We start from the raw sequence: 25,782 nt of genomic DNA, 5'->3' as shown, positions 1-25,782 counted from the left end.
TAGATGAATAGATAAATGCATTAATGAATAGAAAGATACATGGATAGATAATTACCATGGATTGATAGATACTTTGATAATGAGAGTCAGATTTGACACAGAGAGATGTAAAACAGAAAAATGTGAGATTGAGAGATGGATGAATGGATAAAAGGATTGATGGATAGATAAATGGATGTAAGATAGGTATTTAGATAGATGTTTAAAGAGGACCTTTCATGTCCTATGATGTTGTCGGTATTATATACCGCTATAAAGCTGACAATGTGGTGAATTCAGCACACTATCATTTTTGCCGATATGTGCCCCAGTGTCAGAGATATCTGTGCCATTACTTTCGGTAATTACGTCAAAAGGGCGCCAGATCTACAATGGCTACCCTTCTGACAGCGGAGACATATCGGCGTCAAAACTAAAGACACTGATATCTTTGGCACTGGGCACATACCAGCAGAGCAAACCGTGCACTCTCAGCTTTCTAACGGTATATAATATCGCTGATGTCAGAGGACATAAAAAGTCCTCTATAACGTGAACCAGTTATATCTTCTAGCATTAGTAGAAAGTTATTCTTACAACTGAGTAGACCGCATGTTCACATCTGTGTAAAGCTTCCCCCTTTGCAAAGATATTGCTGGCATTGATTTTAGCTACAGATCACTATACTGTTTGTAGGGTGGTCTTTATAGCCCAGCAATGATGCCCACATGTCTTTGGGCTCTCTGAGTCTGTTCATGGGGTGTGTGCCCTCACAAAACCACTGCTCCTAACATCTAGATTGGTATGGCCTAGAACAGGGGTAGGGAACGTACGGCTCTCCAGCTGTTGCAAAACTACAACTCCCAGCATGCATACTGGCTCTGCTGTTCTGGGAACTCCCATGGAAGTGAATGGAGCATGCTGGGAGTTGTAGTTTCACAGCAGCTGGAGAGCCAAAGGTTCCCTACCCCTGGCCTAGAAGGTGGGCAGTTAATCCAAATAACCATCATGCTTTTGCAGTTCGAAGATGTGCCGCCCCTCAAAGTCTATCAATGGAGTAAAATACTGTTTATGTCTTGTAGTCACAATGTACAATGCCCTTGGGCAGGACGATTAATCGAAAAAAAATCACTGCAACAAAATCAGCTCAGTTAATAGATGAGAACTTTCTCATATCGATTATTTCAATTGTTTTCATCCTGTCACACGCTTTCGGTGACTAAAGGATATTTTAATGTACGCTATCCAGCCAGGATTGCTGACATGTCAATAACCAAAACAAAAATTCAGTGTATGGCATATAACCAGGGGGTATGACATGTAAAAAGGGGTTTGTGTTCAATTAATTGGGCTTTAATTTGGGTCATAATTGCTCAGCCCTACACTACCCAAAGGAGGTGCCTGTGAGAGCATAACTGCGTGCCAAGGTGTGAAGCAATCTGACTTTTTTTGTCAATGAGTGACTAAGGTTCAGTTTCTTTTATTATTGCTACATATGTAAGTAGTTCATAGCGATCAGGGCTGTAAATATATCGCCTCCTTTATGTTGTCTTTGTATTTTCCCTGGGCCTGGTAGACATAATTATACACATTGTTATCCATGTAAACCTTATTTATATTTTAGCTATGCTGCATTTCTCTGTCCCATAGCTGCGTAATCCCAGCTGCATTCAGGCCTCTTCTCTTCTTTTCTTTTTTTTTCCCATTTTCTTTTTCCCTGAGCACGACATAGACAAGTCTTCATGTGTATAGAAGCATGCAGCAGTTAGGGGACTTTGTGAACTCCATTACAGCGCTGTATTTCTCTAGGGAATCAGAAGAACGGGCTGTCATTGGGAAAAAGTAACGTACTAATACATGTAATGCTTTTGTCAAAATGATTTGACCATGGTCTTTAAAAGCAGTCGTCTGTAACCCTTGGGCAATTTCATATTTTTCTAATCATTTCACCATCGGTTTACAAGCTTGGCGTGCGGCAATAAATCAGACCCAGCCTTACCCGTAATTAGCTGGCAGCCTTCTCAACATGTAATTGTGGTGTTTACATGTGCCGCTAAATTTTTCCATTCCCTATAACAGGTTCTTGGAGCTGCGATTATCAGGAAGGGATTTATTGTCTGTAAATGAATTGGAAGTTAGATATTACATTTGATTGAATGAAATATTTTGGTAATAACATTTTTGCAGCTTATACACTGTAAAATGTAAAATGTGTGTTAATTATTAACATTAATATTGGAAAAAATAATCTTATGAAACTGAATAGCATTCTGGAGGCTGTTATTAAAAATGAAACCGCACCACCCCTGATCATGGGCTGTGTATGTATAATGGCACAGTATCATTCACGCATTACAAATACAGTGACTTTCTTCCATAAATAGCACCACACCAGTCTACAGGTTGTATCTGGTACTGCCACAGAGCTCAGTTGAAATGAATGTGATAGAATACCACACATAACTAAGGGACAGGTACATGTATGGGTTTATAAAGAAGACAGCCATGTTTTTCTAGTCCTAAACAATCCTTTCTAATCAGATTGACACTGGGTTCACACTAGCGCCCGGACTCCGTTCTGAGCTTTCCGTCTTCTGCATGCAGAAGACGGAAAGCTGTCAGACCAGGTCCAACCATGAGCTGCGGTGAGCGTTTTATGCTCTCCGCCGTGAAACCGTTTTTTTTAAAAAACCGGACACAGAGTACTGCATGTCCGACTCTGTATCCACATAAAACGCTCACCGGCGCTCATGGCCGGACATCTTTCAAACCAATTCAAATGAATGGGTTTGAAAGCATCCTGCAGCTTTCAGTCTCCTGCTCTGTTGACACCTGTATGAATGGAGACCGGGTGCAGATGTGAACGAGCCCTGAGCTGCAATACCCAAATTGTACCATGGAGAGTAGCACTGAAGCAGACAGGGAGGTTGGTTTATAAATTTGTACAAGTTTGTGGTTTGATCATACCATGAAATATTATGGCTTCATCATAGGGAATGATTAGCAGTACATTTTTTTGGTTATTACTGCTGTTTTGCAGCTTTGGGATCCTTAGTTCAGTACCCCTGCTCTTCTCTATGTTAAACTTGTCCTGAATGAGTTCCTTTCTATGTGTTTTGTTAGGACAGGATCTCTGAGGCAATGACCAAGGCTGCATTAATAATGCTGCTCTACATATACTGGAACTAGTGCAGCCATGATCACTGCCTCAGAAATCCTGCCTGGCAAACCACAGCGTTAAACCCCGACCTTGAATCCATCAGACCCTGGTCCTGACCCGCTCCAACCCTCCGGCATGGGGGTTCTCTTCTAGGATGGATTTACATAAGGAATAGCAGTGACAGACATTCTTTTTTCATAATCATAACCTTACTGGTATACTGATCATCTTACTAACAGAATATATGTAGTTGTCAGACATTTGTTTCTTCTCTATTAAAATTTGGGCCTATTTCTGGAGAACCCCTTTAAGGAGCAACATAAAGAGTAACACTTTAGGGATTAGTTAATACTAGATGAAGGAATTTTCATTTTCACTGTAGTAGAAATGTATTTGATATGTGTAAAATGTATATATATGGTATGTGCTATATATATATATATTGTATGTGCAGCATGTTGTCAAAAGTTGTCAATAAAAACTGTGTGGCGCAATCTGTATAAAACATGGCTGTACTGGCTATTTTTCCCTGTGTGAGGATTACTTTCTAGATTATGGTTGCATTGAAGCATTGCTTTCATAATAATCGTTCAGATCGAAACCTAGGGACGAGATTTTGACCTTCGCGGTCACTTTATAGTATTCCTGTTTAATTGCACAGAGCCCTATTCCCTACAATAGCTATAGGGCAAATTATTAGTGTGACCAGTAGTCAGTACGACACTCGTCTTAGAACGTCCTTGATGTTTTATAGACCTAGTTAACAACATAATAAAAGCAACGCAGGCTTTAGAGCATGCATTATAAAGAAAAGCTGAGACGTGTACTGTATGGAAACGAAAATTCTCCAATAAGTCTCCCTGTACTGACGGAAAGAAAAAAAAAATTGTTCTATGCTGAAGTCACAGCTCAACTTTGAATTTAAAATTCAGTCCTTGTCCCCATGGACATTATGGGTCAGGTTGAAGTTCTAGTTCTTGAAATAATTCAGGTGAGATTTCTGATAGGGTTGTGATAGGGTCACTTTAGGATAACATGAACAGATAGTGTTTGAAGAATTATGTCTTGGCTTGTTTGCTCTAGCAGGGGACTTGCCTTCGCCGCTTCAGGTAGTGAACCTTTCAGTTCCTTCTGTTTTTTTATGATAAACATAGCATGGAAGTCAAGGCAGGAATTGGGGGGGGGGAGTGAAGGCAGCAGCTGCTCGAGGGAACGAGGGGATACATTTCTGGTGCTCCCATTTAATTCCTGTAGAATTTTATTGAGAGTGGCTTTTGGGTCACTTGACAAGTGACCAGAAGCTACTCACATCCCTCAAGTCACCTTGTCATGACAATCATGCTAAATCACTTGCTGCATCACTTTAAACACAAAGACCCATGTATCTTTCTGCTTCTCAGGGTTTCCACCATTGGAGTTACTGCCGAGGGGATGTTAAACTTATTAGAGTAATAGAAGAATTCTTACGACTTTGGGCCGTAGACTAAGTTACAGTAAAACAGCACGCTTAGTAGGAGAGAAAGATAAAGTGATATTTCTAACTAGCCTGTATTAGCCACAAATTTAAAGAGACACTCAGAAGTTGTTTGTTTTTTTTTTGTTCATAATATCAAGTGTCTTTTCTTATCCTGCTTTTCACCTTAAAGGGTTATTCCCAACTTGCCTGTTCACCATCTTGCTTGGTTTGTTCTCTGTCCACTTCCTGGTTTTCTCTGTGAATTGGTGGGCAGGGTTTCACATGCTGTCTCTGTGGCAAAGCTCTGCTATCTCTCTTTATAGCAATATATGTTTGCAGTCAGTATGGTTGTAAATAAATTAACACAGTATCACTGGAAGATGCACAATATAAAGCTGATGAAGCACAGCTGAATTTGATAGGTGATGAGAATCCCAAATTTACATGCTACAGGACCAAGAGTCAGCTTGCAATAAACTCCAATTTAGGTCTGTATTTACATACAGAGGTAACGGACTCCCTATCTCTGCCCTTATCAGCAAAGTTCAATTAGCAGACTGACAACTGGAAGAGCCGGAGATAAATAGCTCAGAAATACAAGCACCGAACACTCAGCTCCCCCTCCCTCCTGAGAGCAGGAAGCTATATCACTTGTCCTGGGTGGGGGAGATAAGATCATCCGCAGGTCCGTGGTTATGGAAAAGCAGTATAAACAATGAAGTGAATAATCTCAGATAGGAGCCAAACAAAGCAGTTTTGCTGAAGCAATGTATTTAGGAAAAGTCTTAACTCAACATAATCTAGCAGTATAGATAGAATCCTTGAGCTGGGACAACCCTTTTAATAAATCACTTACTCACAGTATGACCTCTTTTTTTATAGCATGGATTGCGGTGTAAGCAGGAAGTCTCTCAGCTGCCTGCAGATACTATTGAAAATACTATGGGACCTCAGACTCATCAATTCAGTCCTGCCCTGCTATTATCCTGCCCTATCTTCTGGTTGTCCTCTTCCTTTCACCTAGTATGCTCCCTATAGCCCATGTCCCTCACTTATTGATTATAGTTTCCTCTCTCTCTAACCCCATCACAGTTCTCAGTATTAGTAGCATCAGTTTATACAGCTTCCAGGGCCTCACGATTCTCAGTCCCGGCCCTAGAAGGTGGTTTTAGTATTAGCGCTTCTGTATTTTGCAGAAACAGGCAGTATAAATGGATACAGCTACTATATAGGGATGATGCATCAGCATTATCAGATTTTGAGTCTACTTCAATGACTACCTTGCATAGTTTTTTTTTTTTTTTTTTTTTAAATGGTAGTAGCTGAAGAATCAGGACAACTTCGGCTCTGCTTGGATGATTCCATAAAAGTAAAAGGCTATTGTTCTGAATTAAAGCACATTTATTATACATCTTTGACCTTCAACTTTTAGCTCAGTGACAATTTTTTCTGAAGGAATCTTATCCCGTTCCTCTGTATAATCGGCTTCAACTGTTGATGGGTTTCCTCCCATGAACTGCTCACTTCAGGTCTTTCCTCAATATTTCTATTGGATTAATCTCACAAATTTTAGTTGTCCATTCCAAAACTTTAACTGTATTCTTCCTTAATAATTTGTGGACTAACTTGTATCCTTAGGATTGTTGTCTTGCTGCATGACCCATATTGACATCTCACAGGTAGATGTCCAGACATTTTTGTTTAGAATTTGCTGGTATATTGTGAAGCGGCAGACTATTATATGCCTAGCTCTTGGCTTTCATCTTTTTTGGTCCTGGGTCCTAACAATCATCTTGAATTTCCTCAATTTGGACACAATGGCCTAAATTTACTATGCCTTGTATGCAACTTTTTGGGTGTACAAGTTATAAAAAGTTGGAATATTTTTTGCACAAAAATTTTAAGAATCTGCACTGCCTTTCCTGAAAAGAGGCGTGATCCTTCGCCCCTGATAGATTCATGATCATTTATACCAGATTAGTTGGCTTACTTGTTTCCCCAGGCACAGTGCAAAATTGCTTCATTGCTGTTTCTAAGGCTCTCCTAGACTTGCATAGAAATCATAACTTCTGTCCACTGTGTGAATCGGCAGGCCAGTCTGTGTTTAGAAGCAAGAAGCTGCATTATACCCTGCACTAATATGCAAAAGAATTTAAAAATGTTAATGGAACGTAGCGTTAAGATTGTTACCTATCATGAAAAGTGACAGATAGTGAATAAATATGAAATAAGTTTCACACATTTCTTTCACAGGCCTCTCCATGTCCTCATTTGCAATGCTGCAGTCCTTGGGGTTTCTTGGCAGTTGACTGAGGATCATCTCGAAACCACTTTTCAGGTCAATCACCTTGGCCATTTCTACCTGGTGTCCCTCCTGCAAGATATATTACGTCAGTCTGTCCCATCAAGAGTGGTTGTGGTGTCTTCAGAGTCTCACAGGTTGGTCAACAGAAAATAGCAACATAAGGTTCACCTTTATTGTTCGTATACGTGGCTCCACCATCTTTTAAAAACGTACCTATATGACATAGCAGCTAAAGCATGGCCTAGCTGCTTATGGTGTTCCACTGGTCTTTTTGCCATATTAAAATACAGTAGTGTTTTAAATAAAACATGTTAGTTGAGAGACACTATTACACATTTTCTCTGGGGCCCAAGGACGCATCTTCCATGAAGCAACTTAAAGCCTCCAGGCATAAACTGTGGGGCAACGTTCTGTTTTTTTTTTGTTTGTTTGTTTTTTATTTGTATTGGACAATACCCTATTGGATTATTCCCACAGGTATCAGATTATAATTTACTTACATATGCACGCTCCTGTCCAGGCTAGCCTGCAGTGCTGGAGCTGTATGTTATGTCACAATGCTAATGAACACCAGGACATACTACAGAGCACACCCTAGAGGTGGCAGTGTACATGGCCTGACAAAAATAGAGACCATGTGTTGGGGAAACACGGTGGCTCGATGGTTAGCAGTGCAGTTTTGCAGCGCTGCAGTCCTGGGTTCGAATCTTGCGAGGAACAACATCTTTAAGGAGTTTGTATGTTCTCCCCGTGTTTGTGTGGATTTCCTCCCATTCTACAAAGATATACTGATAGGAAAAATAAATAAAAACATGTACATTGTGATCCCTATATGGGGCTCACAAACTACAGAAAAAAAAAAATAAGGGCCTTGTGTTGGGAGCCAAAAAAAGGGAAAATGTATTAAAGGCCAGAAAACTGAATGTTATACTGTGTGGGGGCCAAATAAGGGTCTTTTTTGACCTGTAAATAGGTAGAACGTCTGGTAAATGTGGGGCGTAGCCAATCATTTTAATTATGGAGGAACCCAAGCAAAATTATGTTTGGGCCTCCCATAATTTTAAATTTTAGGGTACAGCCCACATCACACATCTAAAGATTGCTAGATCTCCCTTCGACTCCTTCACTAATATTAGTGAATTGAGTGGCATTGTGGCCCTTAGTGTGCTGTGACCACCACCTCTAGTCGCACAAATGTTGAACAGTGTCACAGTTCTTACAGTTTATTGTGTTAAGCTACTAATCTATAAAACTTTAACTCCTCTGCCCCTTTTATAATGCAATAACTTTGGCTAATGAAATACTTTAACACTTAGCTGTTAACTTTGAAACTGCGGCAACCACACATTTAATTATATGGCATTCAAGCTTCTCTATTTAGTAGTTCTTTGTACTGGCTCATAGACTTGATCCCGCTAATGAAGGTAAAGGTATCCTTTGCATTTTTCTCTTGAATGCTGCCATTGGATAAATTAATAGGCCATGTCCCTGTTGTCATTTCTAAAATGGTACCATCCAGTTGTCAACTTATTGTTATATTTCCAGGAGGAATAACAGGATTAATGCATTGCAGAGTTCTTAAATTGTTGTCATACTGGGAATCCAAGTATTTACTAAATATCCATGTTACGAGAGCCAAAAGGTGTTTATGTAAAAAAAAAAAAAAAAAAAAAATTGCTGTGCCTACGAAGGGAATGCGGTGTTGTAATATATTTTTCTCCTTGTCATAGTTGGTGTATTTATGACTACTCTATTGCTCATGATACTAATCTCTTTTCCTGTTGCACTTTGAGCCACCCATTGAGCAGTCTGGAAGATGGAATAATAATTGATTAAATCTGAATGCCATGACCTTTATTGATTTGTCATTCAACAACTTCGGCATCTACCCAAGAAGAAAGAGAAGATATACTGAAATCTAAATAGTCTACTTAAAGGCGGGGAGACTTGATCTGTTTATGGGATCATGTAGAATTCATTTCTCTCTTCATAGAGGAATGGTCTAGAAGACGCATAACAACCATCTAATGGATATTAACTGCTTTCTGGACCAGAAAAATTTCAATCTCTTCCCCATTCAAGAATGTCCATAATGTGGCAATAACAAATTATTGGAGGCCTTTATCTTCTAGAGATGGAAGCAATTCCATAATTTCATTACTAGAAGGTTTATGTAATATTTTATGGAATTGTTCTACAGGAAGGTGTTAATGCAAATCCACTGCTAGAATGCATACACGTAGTTGACAATTTCTGTTCTGAAAGACAAAATAATGGTCATTGGAGAGTTCTGCTATTTGTTTTATTGAATAAAGTTGTCTGACTGATGGCTTAAAAACCAGGCATAGAATGGCATACTAAGATGCACAGACAGGTAGGCTACCTAGATAGTGTTGGAGCAAGAGCAACAGGGTATCTGTGAGACGCGAAACCTGTTTTTCCTATTTTAACGCCATTCTGGACTTCTTTATTTAGTTTAAAGACGACCTGTCACCAAGTACAGATACTAAGTGGCATATCTCATTTCATAGCCGCTGTACCCCAGATCAGTTTGGCATTATTTTTAAAACATGTCCATTCAGTCGAAATATATGGCCCCTAAAAAGTTATGTTATGTGTAAAACAGTCCTTATTCTCCAAGTGGGCAGTGACCTTTTTGGGTTTTTTTCCATGAGAAAAACAAATGGTTATCGCCCACTTGGAGAATAAGATCTAATTTCCTTACAACCTTTCCGGGGCCTTATTGATCAGGGGCACCATGAGAATATAGTTATGTATGTCATTTAGCATACTATACTCGGTGATAGATGATCTTTAAAGCAAAGTGACAGCATACATTCTCTTTAATAAATGTTAAACTGCCTCAATACAGCACAGCAACCTCTGTGGCAAAACTATTTTTACCACTACACATTTCTCTTGCAGGGCTTATGTGGTAATGCCAGAGTAAGTGCCATTCTTTTTACCTATACAAAGGTATATGAGTGAAGACTCATCCATCTTCCCTATTAGGCCTGGACATGGCTTGTCTTTTACAAAAAAATTACTTTAAAATACAAGTATAAACTGTACAGTATTTGGCTGGAACATGGATGCACATGAAACACATTGCTAAAAAATAAAAAATAAAAAAAACTTTAAACATGTGGGACTGTGGGAAGAATATGCAAATCTGTCTCCCAAGATGTAAACAGGGAGACAGTGCCTCTGTTATGCCGCCCTCTATGGGAAGCACCCTGAACATCATGTCCGACTTTCCCAGAAGTCTTTACTGCATAATGTGGGGTTATAACCAAATTAATTTCTCAGCTATGGATGGCACCGTTTCTGTCTGGTTGGACTTCATCAGCGCAGCCTAGAGAGAACTGATTTGGTAGAAGTGAGAGGCTGAGAGACCAGATTATGGTGATAACGTCCATCCTTAGGGAGAGACCACCTTTTCAGGTGTGTGGAGACTTATACAGCCATAGTTGACTGATATGTAATAGCTTCAATTTCTAAGACAGGCACTGTCTTATATACTGTGGCTTCTGTGATAAAGTGAAGGGTGTGGTGTGGGAGGACAGGTATGTTCTAGCCAGGCAGCTAAAGGGTGTATGGTAAGACCCACACCAGGGAAGTGAGCTGGGTAATTAAGGCCTGATATTAGTCTGTGTGTAAGGACTAGTGATGTTTCACCACACTGACAAAGCTGAGAGTTCCTGTGTGAACTGAACCTTCAAACTAGGTACTGTGCCACCCGTGGTTGTTACCAGAGCGAGAGTCTGGCAGCCAGGCTCCTATATAGTCAGGGTACAGTCTCTTTTGTCATAGTTAGTTCTCAGCCGAGAAGGTTTTTGTTTTGTTTGTTTGTGTCTTTGTAAAGGCAGTTTGTGCACTACAAGTGAATACATTTTGAACTTGAGTGCAACTCCGTCTCTGTGTCCCTGTTTCCTGCACTGCTACCGAGCATCTACCTGAGCAGTTCCCCACACTTCACATGTACCATTTGGATACATTTTCTGCAGTAATTTCTTTTGCGTTTGTTTTATTGTCTGTGTTGTGCATTTATACTACTATATGTGCTGCTCTGATAATATAAGACATTGAGGACATATAACATCATTAGCAATCCATGGCATGCAAGAAATTTAAAGTCACATGTAAAGATTTGTATATGGTTGAGGGCTGGACTCCATTGTCTATGATGAGTTAACAGGACCTTACCATTTAAATGCATTAGTGTAAAGCATACCATCCCTGCAGTACGAGTCTTCATAACCCGGATTGAGGGGTGGAAAATCCAGTACTTATTTCTAAAATGTTTAAGTGACCCAGAGTGAAGCTTATTTTTTAATCATGTATCCATAAAAGTAACCCTTGGGACCTGGAGCAATGAGACCAGCCAAGGGTCAGGCTGAAGCCTTTATCACTCCCAAACACAGGGGCTTATAGAATAAATGACATACTGTAGATTGATTTACATATACCATTTAAAATTTATGGTATCCTGAAATGAAAGGAAGCAATGGAGAGCTGGAGCAATAATCCCACCCTGCACTAAAACACTGAGGATCTCCTAATGAAGTGCTAACTAAATCTGGATTCTCCTTATCTGTGCAAATCGCAGAGGCTGTGGAAGAGAGGAGCTGGTTGTGGTTACACAGCAGAGGAGGGCTACTGTGGGCCATCCAGAGTGTTCTGTCAAGAATAAATCTGCCAACTCCCCTTACTTGCCAGATGTGGAGGGCACCAGGGGATACGGTATAAATGAGCTGTTATTTAATGGGAGATTATGTTGAATTGTCAACTGCACTTGTCTCGGCTTGAAACATTCTGCTGTAAATACAAATGCTGAACATTTCTCTTTATTTTTGTTTGTGGAAGGAGATTTCTATCTGTTCTGTAAGGTGGAGTTTTTATTGCAGAATAAGATAAGATCTAAAAGTTATGACATTTAAATTTTTTTTTATAAATAAATAAATATATATATATATATATATATATATATTTATATGTGTGTGTGTGTGGTGTGATACAGTATTGTGCAATTGTGCAAAGGTTTTAGGCACTCAGTGCAAGTTTTAGCATTGTGTTCAGATTTTTCACCATTATCTTTCCATTTTTGTGTGTGTAAATTCCACTCATGGTTTTGGATTAAGAACGAACAAGAGAACTTAGACAAATAGGTTTGTTTTATCTAAGTGGCCATCTTGTTAATAGGCTGGTTTTGGCACTGCAGATTACTATTCAAGTGATTGAGACTGGGCTACAATATCAGATTCAGCCCAAAGATAAGATTGTTGCCCTTGTTGCACTTTAAACTGCAGCTGTATAGTGCTGTAAATCCTGTAATCCCAATTAAAACCATGCCTTTGTAGTGTTGCAAATGAGGACCTTAGAGTACAGGCAGAGTTTACTTCAAGTCAAGTCATCAGTAAACAGGCCCATCATAGATGTAGTATGTTCCAACGGCTCTGAAATCACAGAAGCGGCTGCTAAATCCCACGCATGTGCAGTTCTCTCCTGTAGTTCACAACTGCACACTCGCCACCTGAAAATACCACCTTACACCTGTCCTCGACTGAAGCATCTTGTTCTCTTTCAGGAGTCAAGGCAGAACCTCTGGATGGTGTATGTGCAGTATGCTCAGATACGTCTTGGACTACAGGAGTGTACTGTGATTGCGTAAAATTTAACATCATGTGTTTGACTTCAGAGTAGTAGGAATATCAGCTTCTACTGCCCAGTGGGATATACTATATCCATGTTGGGCATGTTTTCTGATGAGGTGGCTGTGCTTAGCGATTGAAGTAATTGCCCCCTTTGCTCCAAGGTCCCCACTTAGGGGGTGTTCACACTTGCGCCCCTGTCCATCCGCCAGGGGTGCAACTGCTTTTTAGACTCATTCCTCGGACTCTAACACTACAATGGTATGGTTTTAACCATGATCACAGCATTTACAGCACTATGGCAGAGGTTCACTACTATACTACAGATATTGTTAATATGAATGATTCTTCATAATTGAAATGAATATTTTCCATTGCATGGTCTGATTGGAGTCTCATAGCTGCAGCCCTGGGTAGCTGCCAGATCAAAGCCAGGAAGCCACCAAAGGGGATTTTTTTTTTCTCCACTTTGTTTCTGTGTGTCAGCAGGAGTTCCACCTTGCTTTGAAGTTGGGGCACTTGTAGCAAAGCATTGTGATTCTTATGTGGTTGGGGCTTTGGAGAGTTTCCAATTTCTATCATTGCCCCATTAAGCTATTAAAAGACTACAAACTTTCCTGACCTCAGCTTTTAGTATGTCATTTGACTTCACTCAAAAGTCAGGAAACAGTGGAGGTGATTTGCTAAGCTTAATTTGTGCGAAATATAGATGGATATATTGTGTAGTGTTTTGGACTTTCTTTTTCCCCTCCTCACTCTCTGAAGGTTGCTGCTAGACTTAGGGCGGGTTCACACCTGCATCCAGTCTCTGCTTTACAGGTTTCCATTTCCTGCCCAAGAAACTGGACAGGAGACGGAAACAGGTAGTTTTCAAACCCACTCATTTGAATGGGTTTGCAAATGCCCGTGAATGTCTTCTGGTCTCTGCGGCAAAACAGTTTTTTTTTTTTAACCGGACACAAAGTCGGACATGCAGGACTTTGTGTCCAGTTAAAAAAAAAAAAAAACTGTTTCGCCGTGGAGACCAGAAGATTCTCACGGCCGGACACCGAATGCCAGGTTTCCGTCTCCTGTCGCCTGTTGGGTGCTGGTGTGAACCTGCCCTTAGAAGGTAAAATGTACCAATGTGTACCAAAATGTAGTGCAAAGTAGAACCAGTTATTAAGTGATGTCAGGCGAGAAAAAAAATATGTAGATGTGTCAAATGTATTATCAAGCAGGATCTACTATCTGTAGGCTGCCTTATTGTAGCTTACACATTCTAAGTGTTAGAACCTTGTTAGCAAATCTGATTACAATGTTTGTGGAAAATTTGGCATACAATATTGCAGATCTGAAGTTATGTAAAAGTCAATTTACAGTATAAGAATCAAAATCAGTCTGCCACTGTTTTCAGGGATTGGACCTAGTATTGTAGCTCAGTCTGATTTGTTCAGCCTTTGGATTTGGATAGGAGCGCTTGTGTTTATAGAAGCAAAGAATAAACCTATAAGACTTTACCTCTTTTCATTCTAATACTACTTTTTGTATATTATACCCTGCAGATTACCATCCTTTCTGCTTGTCATTAGACATCATTCTTGTTTTTTAGAGTTCTGTTTCTCTGTACTATGCTATCAATCCTTTGATGCTTCAAGCAGCGTGTAGAGACAGTCAGGGTCGGACTGACCCGCCGGAGCACCGGGGAATCCCCCGGTGGGCCCCAGGCCCCGACTATATATTGCTGCACGTTTTATTTAAAAAAAAGCATAGGCAGGAGAAGCACTGGTCAGGGGCCCGATCGGGATGTCAGGGGCTGGTTCGGGCCCCTGTCCAGTGCATTTGCAAACTGAGCGCTGCTAGTGGCAGGGGCTGGAACAGTAAGTTTGGGGCCCCAGGCTGCTGGCAGCGCTGTAATGAATAAAGAAGCATGGCTGCTGTTAGTTTCCCAGGGCCCCGACACTTACACAGAGGGGTCTCCTGCCAGTGCAATCTTAGGAAGCGATCTCTCTGCAAGCCGGGACTTCCCCCCTCCCCCTCCTCTTCAGAGTGAGTCATCGTTTACATCGGCCCGTGTGGGGACAAAGGAGTCTGCTGCTGCTTCACAAATGTGAGTATATTTTTTTTATTTTTTTTGGTAAAATGTAATATTTAATATGTATGTGTGTATATTTGTTTAACCCTTAAGTCCTATCATGGTGTCTATCATACACCACTACTATACACATATCATTATGATAGACACCATGATAGTACTTAAAGGGGCTCTATCAGCAAAATCATGCTGATAGAGCCCCACATATGCGTGCATAGCCTTTAAAAAGGCTATTCAGGCACTGTAAAAGTTAAATTAAACTACCCGCCCGTTTTAAAATAATAACTTAAAAAAGAATGTTCTCAACTTACGGAACGTGCACGCTGGGCGGGCATTCAGGGTGCGCCGTCTTTTTCTTCCCCGCCTCTTCTTCCTCTGACGTCTTCGGGTCCCGTCCTCCTCCGGCGCTTGCTCGCGGACACTGATAAAAAAAAATAGCCCGGGCGCATGCGCAGTAGCACGCGGCTTGTACTACGGCTACTGTGCATGCGCCCGGGCTATTTTTTTTTTATCAGTGTCCGCGAGCAAGCGCCGGAGGAGGACGGGACCCGAAGACGTCAGAGGAAGAAGAGGCGGGGAAGAAGAAGACGGCGCACCCTGAATGCCCGCCCAGGGTGCACGTTCCGTAAGTAGAGAACATTCTTTTTTAAGTTATTATTTTAAAACGGGCGGGTAGTTTAATTTAACTTTTACAGTGCCTGAATAGCCTTTTTAAAGTTTATGCACGCATATGTGGGGCTCTATCAGCATGATTTTGCTGATAGAGCCCCTTTAAGGGTTAAAGCATGTGTCTTGTATACTGTGTGAGGACTGTATGTTTGTATACAGGTATGTGTGTGTGTGTATATACATTATGCTATAATAATGTGTGAGTGTATGTATATACCGTATTTTTCGGACTATAAGACGCACTTTTTTTCCCAAAAATTTTGGGGGAAAAGAAGGGTGCGTCTTATAGTCTGAAGGTGGCGCCTGGCATCCGCTATAATAGAGAGGCGGAAGCCGGCAAGTGATAGACGCCATTACAGGTGCCGGGGCCTGAGACATCGCTGCGCTCCTCTGCCATGCATGAAGCCAGCAGCGGCAGGGGCTCCTCCGTGCCCCCGCCGCTGGCTTCATGCAGGGCAGAGGATCATAGCGATGTCTCAGGCCCTGGCGTCTATCCCTCCCCGGCATCCGCCTCTCTAGTACAGCGGATGCCGGGTCAGTATTGGTGGCCCCTTCTCCCCCGGGGCCGGTCCCCACCGGCCCCGTACCTGTAAAGTTGCAGGCCAGCTCCTGCGCGGCGATATCGCAGGAGCCGACCTGTTCGGGTGACAGCCGGGAGCCTAATGAGGCTCCCAGGCCTGTCACGGCTATATTAGTATTGCGGCTGGTCTCTATGACCAGCCGTAATACTAATAGACAGAATGTCCCATAGACGGCAATACAGTTGTATTGCCGTCTATGGGACTTGCGATCAAATGACCGCAGGTTCAAGCCCCCGGGGGGGAATAAAATAGTAAAAAAAAAAAAAGCTTTAAAAATATGAAATAAATAAAAGTTCTAAATCACCTCCTGTTTTTTTTTCAATACAAGGTGATCTAAGCAATAGATATCCCCCAAAATGGTATAACTAAAAATTACAGCTGGCCCCGCAAAAAAAACGCTCTATGCATCCCCGTACAGCTGCAGGGTCACCTGTCAATGTGGCCTTGCAGCTGTTGCAAAACTACAACTCCCATATATTAAATATTTTACCAGTTTTTGCTTCAAAATTTTTTTTCCCTATTTTCCTCCTCTAAAACCTAGGTGCGTCTTATAGTCCGAAAAATACGGTATGTTAGTATATATGGTATATGAATGTATATAAATGTGTATATGCTATATATATATATATATATATATATATATATATATATATATGTATATGTGTGTGTGTGAGTATATATGAATGTATAGGTATGAGTGTGTAGGTAACTGTTGCAGTTTTTGGAAATCGCAGCACTTATACCTACGGAAACATCTACAGTGTCCCTATAGGTAGAATGGAAGCAGAAAGTCCTCAGAGCAAACCTCTGTGGAGTTTCTGCAAAAAGCGCTGCAGGAAAAACTGATGTGTCGGCGCCGGGGTTTTTCCTGCAGCGCTTTTTTGCTGTGGGACGCTGTGCTAGGTCTTATCCTTATAGTGTGATGTACAGTATATTGAGATGTTAAGGAGGAGCTCTTACCACCTGGGGCACATGCGGTTTTATATACCGCTAGAAAGCTGACAGTGCGCTGAATTTAGCGTACTATCGGCTTTCCCATTCTGTGCCCCCGGTAAAGAGCTATCGGTCCCGGTACCGTAGCTCTTCGCTGTCAGAAGGGCGTGTCTTACAGTCAGTCAGGAACGTCCTTCCCAGCAGTGCCTATTGTGCTGTACTGTGAGATCAGGGAGGAACGCCCCCCTTCCCTCCTGATAATGCTCGTCCAGAGACGTGTACTGGGGGGAGGTAGCGTTCCTCACTGCTCAGCGTCATCACTAGGTGGTAAGCAAAGCCCCCTCACAACAGTACAGCGCAATGGACGCTGCTGTGAGGAAGGGCGTTACTGATTGACTGACATAAACGCCATTCTGACAGTGAAGAGCTACGGTACCGGCACCGATAGCGCTTCACCGGGGGCACAGAACGGGAAAGCTGCACTGAATTCAGCACACTGTCAGCTTTCTAGCGGTGTATTAAACCGCATGTGCCCCAAATGGTGAAAGGTCCTCTTTATGGATTAGGCGCAACAGCGAGACGCAGTGTTTTTCATTGAGCTTTTGTCCCCAGCACCCTGTTATCCTCCTGCCTGTGTCTGTTCAGTCTCATGGCCTTATTTCTGGAAATCCCGTATCTAATTGGTCTCAGCGGTCCCATGAGGTGCAGGACTCCCAGCATGGAGGCGCCGGCACAAGACTAAATGGACACTGGCAGCGGACAACGGAGCAATGGGGACAGGTGAAGGCACTTTTTATTTTTTTATTTTACACCTCCCGCCAGGCAAATGGGTTGATCCAATTCCTGGACAAATCTTTAAAGGATTTATCCAACTTTATAATATTGATGGTCTGTCCTTAGGATAGGCTGTCAATATTACATCTGTGATGATACAACAGCCAGGACCTCTGCAAATCAGCTATTCCAGGACAGCGCGGCTATAGGTAATGGTAACATTTCTAGGAGCAGCGCTGTTCACTTTCCATACAGAGTGTAGCAGTAGGTTTAGGTAGTGTGTTGTTGCACAATGTATGGCAGGTGAGCAGCATGGCTCCCGAGATGGTATTACCTTTAGCTGCCCTGTCTCAGTATCGCTGGTCTGCAGGGTCCTGGTGGTGGGCCCCTAGAAACAATTCCACTGGTGGGCCCTAGACACCCCAGTCCGACCCTGGAGACAGTCCCATCTCTGTCACATCAGCATGTAGAGACAGTCTCGTCTCTTACATCAGCATATAGAGACAGTCTCATCTCTGTCTGCTGGTTGATGGTGTATTTATCCTTCTCTGTATATTCTCCTATCTAAGAGATCCTAAGTATTTAGGATGAGCTGTGAGTGACTTCATTATAACTGTGTGACAGACGCTGTCTAATTGTCAGCCATGATAGCTATGGGTAACAGTTTGTTTCCAAATGAAATGCAAAATTTACTTTCATCTGAAAACACCTTTGACCTCTGAGCAACAGTCCAGTTCTTTCTCTCCTTGACCCAGGTAAGACGCTTTTGGCGTTGACTATTGGTCATGAGTGGCTTGGCACATGGAATGCGACACTTGTAACCCATGTCCTGGATACATTTGTATGTGGTGGCTCCTGAAGCACTGACTCCTGCAGCAGTTCATTCCTTGTGAATCTCCCCCAAATTTTTGAATGACCTTTTCTTAACAATCCTATCAAGGCTGCGGTGATCACAGTTGCTTGTGCAGCTTTTTCTAACATACCTTTTCCTTACATTCAACTTTCCATTAAAATGCTTTGATACAAGACTCTGGGAACAGCCAGCTTTTTTAGCAATGACGTTTTGGGGCTTACCCTCCTTGTGGAGTGTGTCAATGAGTGTCTTCTGGACTTCTCTCACATCAGCAGTCTTCCTCATGATTGTGTAGCCTATTGAACCAGACTGAGGGACCTTTTTAAATGCTTAGGAAGCCTTTGGAGCTGTTTTGGGTTAATTATTCTAATTTTCTGAGATAAAGACTTTTGGGCTTTCCTTGGCTTTAAGCTGTAATCATCAACATTAACAGAAATAAACACTTGAAAAGATCACTCCGTTTGTAATGGCTCATTATAACATTTGTGTTTCACTTTTTCAATTGATTTACTTTAAAAAATTACTTTTTTAATGATATTCTAATTTATTGAGATGCACTTGTACTTATTAGGCCAGAATGAGACCAAATAACCCAGCTGAATTGAAAGCTCTCATGAATTTTCAGATAGAAAGGAATAACTCCATACATTAACATTTTGCTATATGTAATATATTGCAGCAATAGGTACATAATGAATGCAATAACATTACCATAGTGTGACTTTAAGGTCTCTTCCTTAAGCTTGTCCTCTTTATGTTTTGATCCTTGAGTAGATTATGATTACTATCACATATTATTGACAACCACTGACTTTAAGTTGTGGAGAATTGTAGTTGAGTTCAGCAACAGGTCTTAATACATCTTGGGCTCCAGTGGGCACCAATCACATTCACTCCCTAACCCCAGCTTTGCTGGTCCATTTGTCTTCTGGCAAAGCGATCAGCGTGAAGCTAAACATTCCTTGTTATTTTTATACATTTCACATGAAACAGAACATTTCACTAACATTGTTGCTTTGTTGTACGGCAAGGAACCAAACAATGAGGGCAGAGGGCAAACAGATCAATGAACGGAATCATGGCGAGTACGCTCGGCTCTATTTAAAATGCCCCCAATAATGTCATGCCAACCGCAAGTAACACAATGTTCTGAGATTTCTGGTTGAGCGGGAAGTTTTCTCGAGGACATTTTTTACTGCTTTCCTCCCATAGAAAAAGGCAAAAAAGTAAAGTAACAAACAGCTGGTGTTTAATTATTCTGTCTGACGCGATTACAAAACATCAACTAGTTATTTTGATTTGTGTGTAAGCCATGCCATGGGTATACTTAAAAGCATAAGAGTCTGCCAAACTCAGCCTGGCTCTGTTTACACTTATCTCTTAAACATGTAAGGATGCTGATGGCAAGATACCAAGGTTATTATCCCAGTGTTACTGTCTATTTGTTTTCTCCAAGTAAGAGGTCATTGAGCTCAAACAGAATCCCATGTTCAGAGTGTAGTATTTCAGTCGACCCACAAGAAGTCGGAAATTTGTCCATAGTCAAGGGGGGAGGGGAAGCTATGTATGCTTATTAATAGAGATGTGCAAGTAGTCAAATATTCTATATTCGTTTTGAGCAGACCCTCAATATTCGACCGAATATTTAATCCCATTATAGTCTATGGGGAAAAAATGCTAGTTTCAGGGGAAACCCAAATTCGACTAATGAGAGTCACCAAGTCCACAATGACACCCCAGGAAATGATGCCAACACCTCTGGAATGCAACTGGGACAGCAGGAGAAGCATGTCTGGGGGCATCTAACACGCTCAAGTCCCAGTATTACCCCACTATCACAGCCTATCAACTAGACGCTTTCCAAACTCAATAGAACCTCTTTGAAAGTTTAAAAATACTTGGAAACCTTCTTTCTTCCACAATAGTATGGATATAAACACAAATTTAAAGCTAAAGAAACATTACCAAGCACCCCTTTAAATCATGTTGCCCATGACAACCACAGATGGAATAGGCAATGGGAAATCCAACAGCCCCCACCCTTAACTGTCATTGTTTATGTGTGTGTGTGTGTGTGTGTGTGTGTGTGTGTGTGTGTGTGTGTGTGTGATAAGACCTTCAAATATTCACTTTTCTGGCCCTTAACGTGAGCCCTTCCAAATTAAGTTAGAGTCCCTTGAGCTGAGCTACCAGCAGAGATTGAGGCCCTTGAGGTGATTTGAGCCTTTTACCAGCATGGTTTTAGGCCCTTTAATTTATTTCAGCCAAAGGTTTCATGGTCTAAATTTTACAATTATGCTAATTAAGCTTGCAAACCTGAGAACACTATCCCAACTGTGAAGCACGGGGGTGACAACATCATGCTGTGGGGTTGTTTTGCTGCACTTCACAAAATAGATGTCATCATGATGAAAGAACATTATGTGGCAATTCTGAAGCAACATCTCACGACATCAGCCAGGAAGATAAAGCGTGGGCGCAAATGGGTCTTCCAAATGGAAGAAAAAACTGAATTTAAACCGAAAACGGAATTTATTAAAACTGATGTTTCCTAGGCAGACTGTTGCGAAGCGTACATTAATAATCAAAGGTATCCGTTTCCAAGAATGAGTAATCTACACCAGACATGGATAGATGATAGATAGATATTTGATTAATAGATATTTGATTGTTTGATTGATAGATAGACATGTAGATATCTAGATAGATAGATACATTGAGTGAGTGAGAAAGTGACAAGCAGGGTGCTGGAAAGTCATTATATCTCCCCCAGGTTTCTCACCAATATATGGTGATCATACAGAGAAGCTTTATTCGGCTTAGGATGGTTTTCCTGGTGTAGAATCAGGTACAGGTATTCAGTATACCTCAGACAAGGTGTGAGAGCTTTGCTTGTTACTGAGCCTCAAAAGTGTGCCAAACCTGCATTTTCTGGGCAGCCCCTGGAAGAGACAGGATGTGTTCAGTTCTTTGTGGATGTCTGGTGAGAAAAATTTGCTGTTTGTTTATGTTTTGTTTTCCAAAGTGGCTGGTAGTAAACTACTTGAATAGTGTGTGTTTTTTTTTTAAATTTAGTTAGAGCTCAGCCGAGCAGGCTTGTGTTTGTATTTTTGACTGCAGTTACGCTGGTATTTTATTTGGTTATTTTTACAAAGCAGAAACACAGAGGGACAAACCCTGTTGTCATCAGATGCTCTGCTACCAAGCCAATTTCCCATGATATAGGTAGGTAGGGAAGTAGATAGATTTGCTATAGATGGTAAAGAATAGATTTCCTGGTGCATGACACAGTGAGAAGTCTAATACATTTTGCTGTTTAGGAGAAAAATAACATTGATGTCTTATGCAAATGAGGAAATTGGTGCACTGGTGGCGAGACTTCAACTTGGAGCACCACTCTTGCCATTCTGATCCTCCCACTCCAATGATACCATTCAGCCTACATGAGCAGCAAGAGCAGAGCTCCGAGGGCTGAAGACCAACCTCCATGTACTAACTGTCTAATTTGGATAACATTTAAAAGCTGTTTTCCCAAGTCTAGCTACACACTTAGGTATGTTGTACAGTATATCACTGTAATATGCCACACACTGGTGGCAGTTTGAATATGTTTGGGGGAGGTGGTAGACCCCCTTTAAGAAATTGCTATATAAGCACTTATGTTTTGTATTCTTTTTAAGTTTACTCAACAAGAAAGTATAGCTAGTGGTATAGGGAAAAAGTTAGCGCTAAACAAAAGGTGGTTAAAAAGAAACTGTACTTTGACATAAACTACGTTTACTCAGTGGCATGAGGCCAGTTTTATGGCATTTTTTATATATTCTGTTTGTTGAAACAGATTGCCCTACCTGCAGTGTTTTGTCAGATAATTTATGTTCATGAAAAATGACCACATATACCACAGCTTCATTATTTTTTTTTTTTACAGAATCACAACAGGTATAACACAAGACCAGATATCAAAATAAATCATATGTATACGTGAGCAAAATAACATGGATTTTTTTTATACCAAAATTTTTAGAAAAAAAAACATGAACTGCACATCCAAATATTATTCATTGATCTATGATTCTCTGCAAAATCTTCATAAAATGAACACAAGGCTCTTGGTATACATTTTGATTAAAGTGTATAAGCCCACTTGCCACTTTACAGCAAACTCTGTGTATCAGGTCTCTACTCTGTTGGGTCCAGCAATACCTGGTGACCACTGCCACAGCTCAATGCTCACAGAGAAAGGGAGCCGATAGCCCAACAGCACAACTGCTGCCAGGTTTAGCCTTCAGACTATGGTCCCCCCACCCCATAGGCTCAGCACTATAGCAGTGGAAATCATAAGACAGCACTGCACAATATAAACAGATCTTAACATACAACATCAGTCGAAAGACTGAGGACAGCTAGTAGGTGGATCCCTTATGTGGTCCTATGTGGGCTGAATGGGAGGAGTGCTGGTACCAAGGCAAAGCACAAACATGGATTTTATATGTTCATATTTAGAAAACTTAAAGAGGTTGTCCAGGCTAAATTATTTTTTCTAATTAGGCCTGGGAAGGGAAAACAAAAAAAAAAAACATACCCACCTGTCTCCAAAGCTCTGGTGCCTTCCCATGGTGGTCCGGTCCAGCCTGGTCGGCTGCCTTTTTGTTGTTCAATTTCTCTCCAGCTGTGATGTTCCAGATCGCTTCCGCTGAGGCCGCTGTTTGGCCTTTGCGGTCACGTGGCTGCTGAGAACAATCAGTGGCCTCAGGGAGGGAATCGGGGATGTCACAGGTAGTGACGTCCCTTGTTTCCTTCTTGAGTCTGCTGTGTGGCCTCAGTGGTCCAGTGACTGCTGAGGCCATTCAGAGGCCTCAGGAAAGGAACCGGGGATGTCACAGGTAGTGATGTCTCCAGTTCCCTTCTTGAGACCCTGGATGAGCATCAGCTGTCACATGGGGCGTATTAGGGGAAGAATATCTGTGTAAAGAGAGAGATTAGCATTCCGCCATCTTGTCTGCATATATTCCATATTGCTTTCATTAACGTCTTGTCTACTGTGACTTGCAATTGTGCTTTCTTATCATATTTAGGAAAAAGGTTACACTAGGTTCACACCTGCGTTCAGGGTCTCCGTTCTATGGTTTCCGTCTTCTGCATGCCAGAAGACGGAAACCATAGACCGGGTCCGGCCGTGAGCGGTGGTGAGCGTTTTAGGCTCTCCTCCGCGAAACCGGATTTTTTTTATCCGGACACAGAGTACTGCATGTCCGACTCTGTGTCCGGATTATAAAACCCGGTTTCGCGGCGGAGAGCGCAAAACGCTCACTGCCGCTCACCGCCGGACAGCTTTCTCACCCATTCAAATGAATGGGTGAGAGACTCCTGCAGGTTTCCGTCTCCTGCCTCTGTTTTAGGCAGGAAACGGAAACCTCAAGTACGGAGTGCCAGGCGCAGATGTGAACGAGCCCTTAGAATGTTTCTGAGTTTCTCATAACTATTACTTAGTTTCTCATGTTCCGTAACAAGACACAGAATGTCCATCAGATATGAGAATAGTCTAAACTAGTTCTAAGGATCAAGGACATACCGTCCATCTTAGAGCACTGAGCTAGCATGATTAGAACTAAAACGGATGACACAGACAACCATGTGTTGCTTATGCACGTATTTATCATTTGTAAACGCCCATTTTGTACTCTGACCAATGATAATTCATATTTCTATGTGATGTAGTTTGTTATGCCTAAATTAACATACAGCCATTATTCCTCTATAAAAGCTAAGTAACATGTAACAAATGTCAGAACATTTAGATATACATCTGAGTATGTGTGGCTTTGTGTTCTCCCTGTACGGGCAACCATTTTGTTTTTAATTTGGAACCGACAGCATGTGCTCCCAGGGGTGTTTCCCCAGACAACCGTCAGCTGTCACATGGGGCGGATACTTCCGCTGAAAGATAACAATGGAGCTGCAGGACCAGACCACGTGGGGAGGCGACGGAGCATCTGGGATAGGTGTTTATGGTTTACTTTTATTTTTTTCACCTCCCCGTCCGAATTAATAGATACATTTTTAGGCCTCACAACCCTTTCAAAGAGTATTTAACCATTCAATTGAAAAGAGTTCCAGATTTGCTCAACAATTATTTCATTCATCTATGCTTGAGGTTTTGCAATTTCATGTTTTTAGGACTTTTGATCTTTTATGAGACAGAAGAGTCTTTTGACCTTCCTTAGTCACCAGGGGTTGGTGCAACTGTGCTCTTTGCACACACTATAGATACAGCACTGTGCATTTCTATGTTAGTTGTTGGACAGTGATCTCCTCAGCATCTTTCACAGTCTTCTTAAGTCCTTTATCAATACATCCACCACACTGTGCAGAACTCAAGATAGCTAGGGGACAACCTTTGTACTGGCTATAATGGTGGCTATATTGCATTTCCAAAAGCAATAGTATAAAACTTTTAACTGGATATAATATGATCTGTTGAGTATTATCATGGGATTTTGTTAAATATGTTTTAGATATTTAAATGTTTTTGATGTCTGTATTTTAATAATATAATGCTTATATTGATTAAGTTACAAAATAAAATTTAAATAAAAACATGAGAAAATAAATGAGAAAATAACTGTTAAAATCTAAATATTTACCCTTCAAACTATGTAACAGTTTATAGCAAGAAGTAGTTTCATTGTTCTGAACTGTAGATCAGATTTTACTGGCAGGATGTCATTTTTTTTTTCTTTAAATTTTAGATTCACAGAAATTAAAGATTCATCGGGGAAACTTGACCTGAACCTGCTTTCCCCATCTAAGAAGGACTACTGGGCTATGCTAGCATACAACCGTTCCAAGCTCTGCAATGTTCTCTTCTCCAAGGAATTGAACCGCCGCCTCTCTCCTCATGGGGTGATGTCCAATGCGGTGCATCCAGGAAACATGATGTATTCGTCCATTCATAGGAACTGGTGGGGGTACAGGTTGCTGTTTGGTTTGGTTCGACCCTTTACAAAGTCCATGGTGAGTGAAGTTCTTTACATACTGTTAGCTTTAGCTATTGGCATAGGATCAAAGAGAATTGAAAATCCAGATGTACGTATTTTCTCGACCTCTTTGCCTTTGATACCTGCAAGCTTTTTTCAGTAGTTTATGGTGTTCTGACGCCATAATAATCTCAAAACAATCCCTTCTGTAGCTTCCAACATTGAGTTCCTTTGCAGTACAGATCTTGCTCCTTTTGATAATTACTCGACGATGTGCAATACATTCGTCTGAGGAGTGGAGACAAGAGAAATGTGATACGATAAAATCATGGGAATTGGCTTTTTTGAGTTGTTAGAAAAGAAGTGAATT

The 25,782-nt window shown here is 41.3% G+C and overlaps 1 protein-coding gene across 1 annotated transcript in view; it reads left to right on the top strand.

Moving 5' to 3' along the window:
• Positions 1 to 25,782, top strand: part of WWOX (WW domain containing oxidoreductase) — an 813,515-nt gene that overhangs the window by 222,726 nt on the left and 565,007 nt on the right. Inside the window, exons 7-8 of the mRNA XM_075281922.1 lie at positions 6,849 to 7,034; positions 25,185 to 25,449. Of these exons, the coding sequence (XP_075138023.1) occupies positions 6,849 to 7,034; positions 25,185 to 25,449 (451 nt within the window). The remainder of the gene's footprint in view (positions 1 to 6,848; positions 7,035 to 25,184; positions 25,450 to 25,782) is intronic.

This window comes from Leptodactylus fuscus, chromosome 7 (assembly GCF_031893055.1).
Source record: "Leptodactylus fuscus isolate aLepFus1 chromosome 7, aLepFus1.hap2, whole genome shotgun sequence".
Classification (NCBI taxonomy): Eukaryota; Metazoa; Chordata; class Amphibia; order Anura; family Leptodactylidae; genus Leptodactylus; species Leptodactylus fuscus.
The sequence above is the reverse complement of the archived record's forward strand: the minus strand, read 5'-3'. Positions and strand labels throughout refer to the sequence as shown.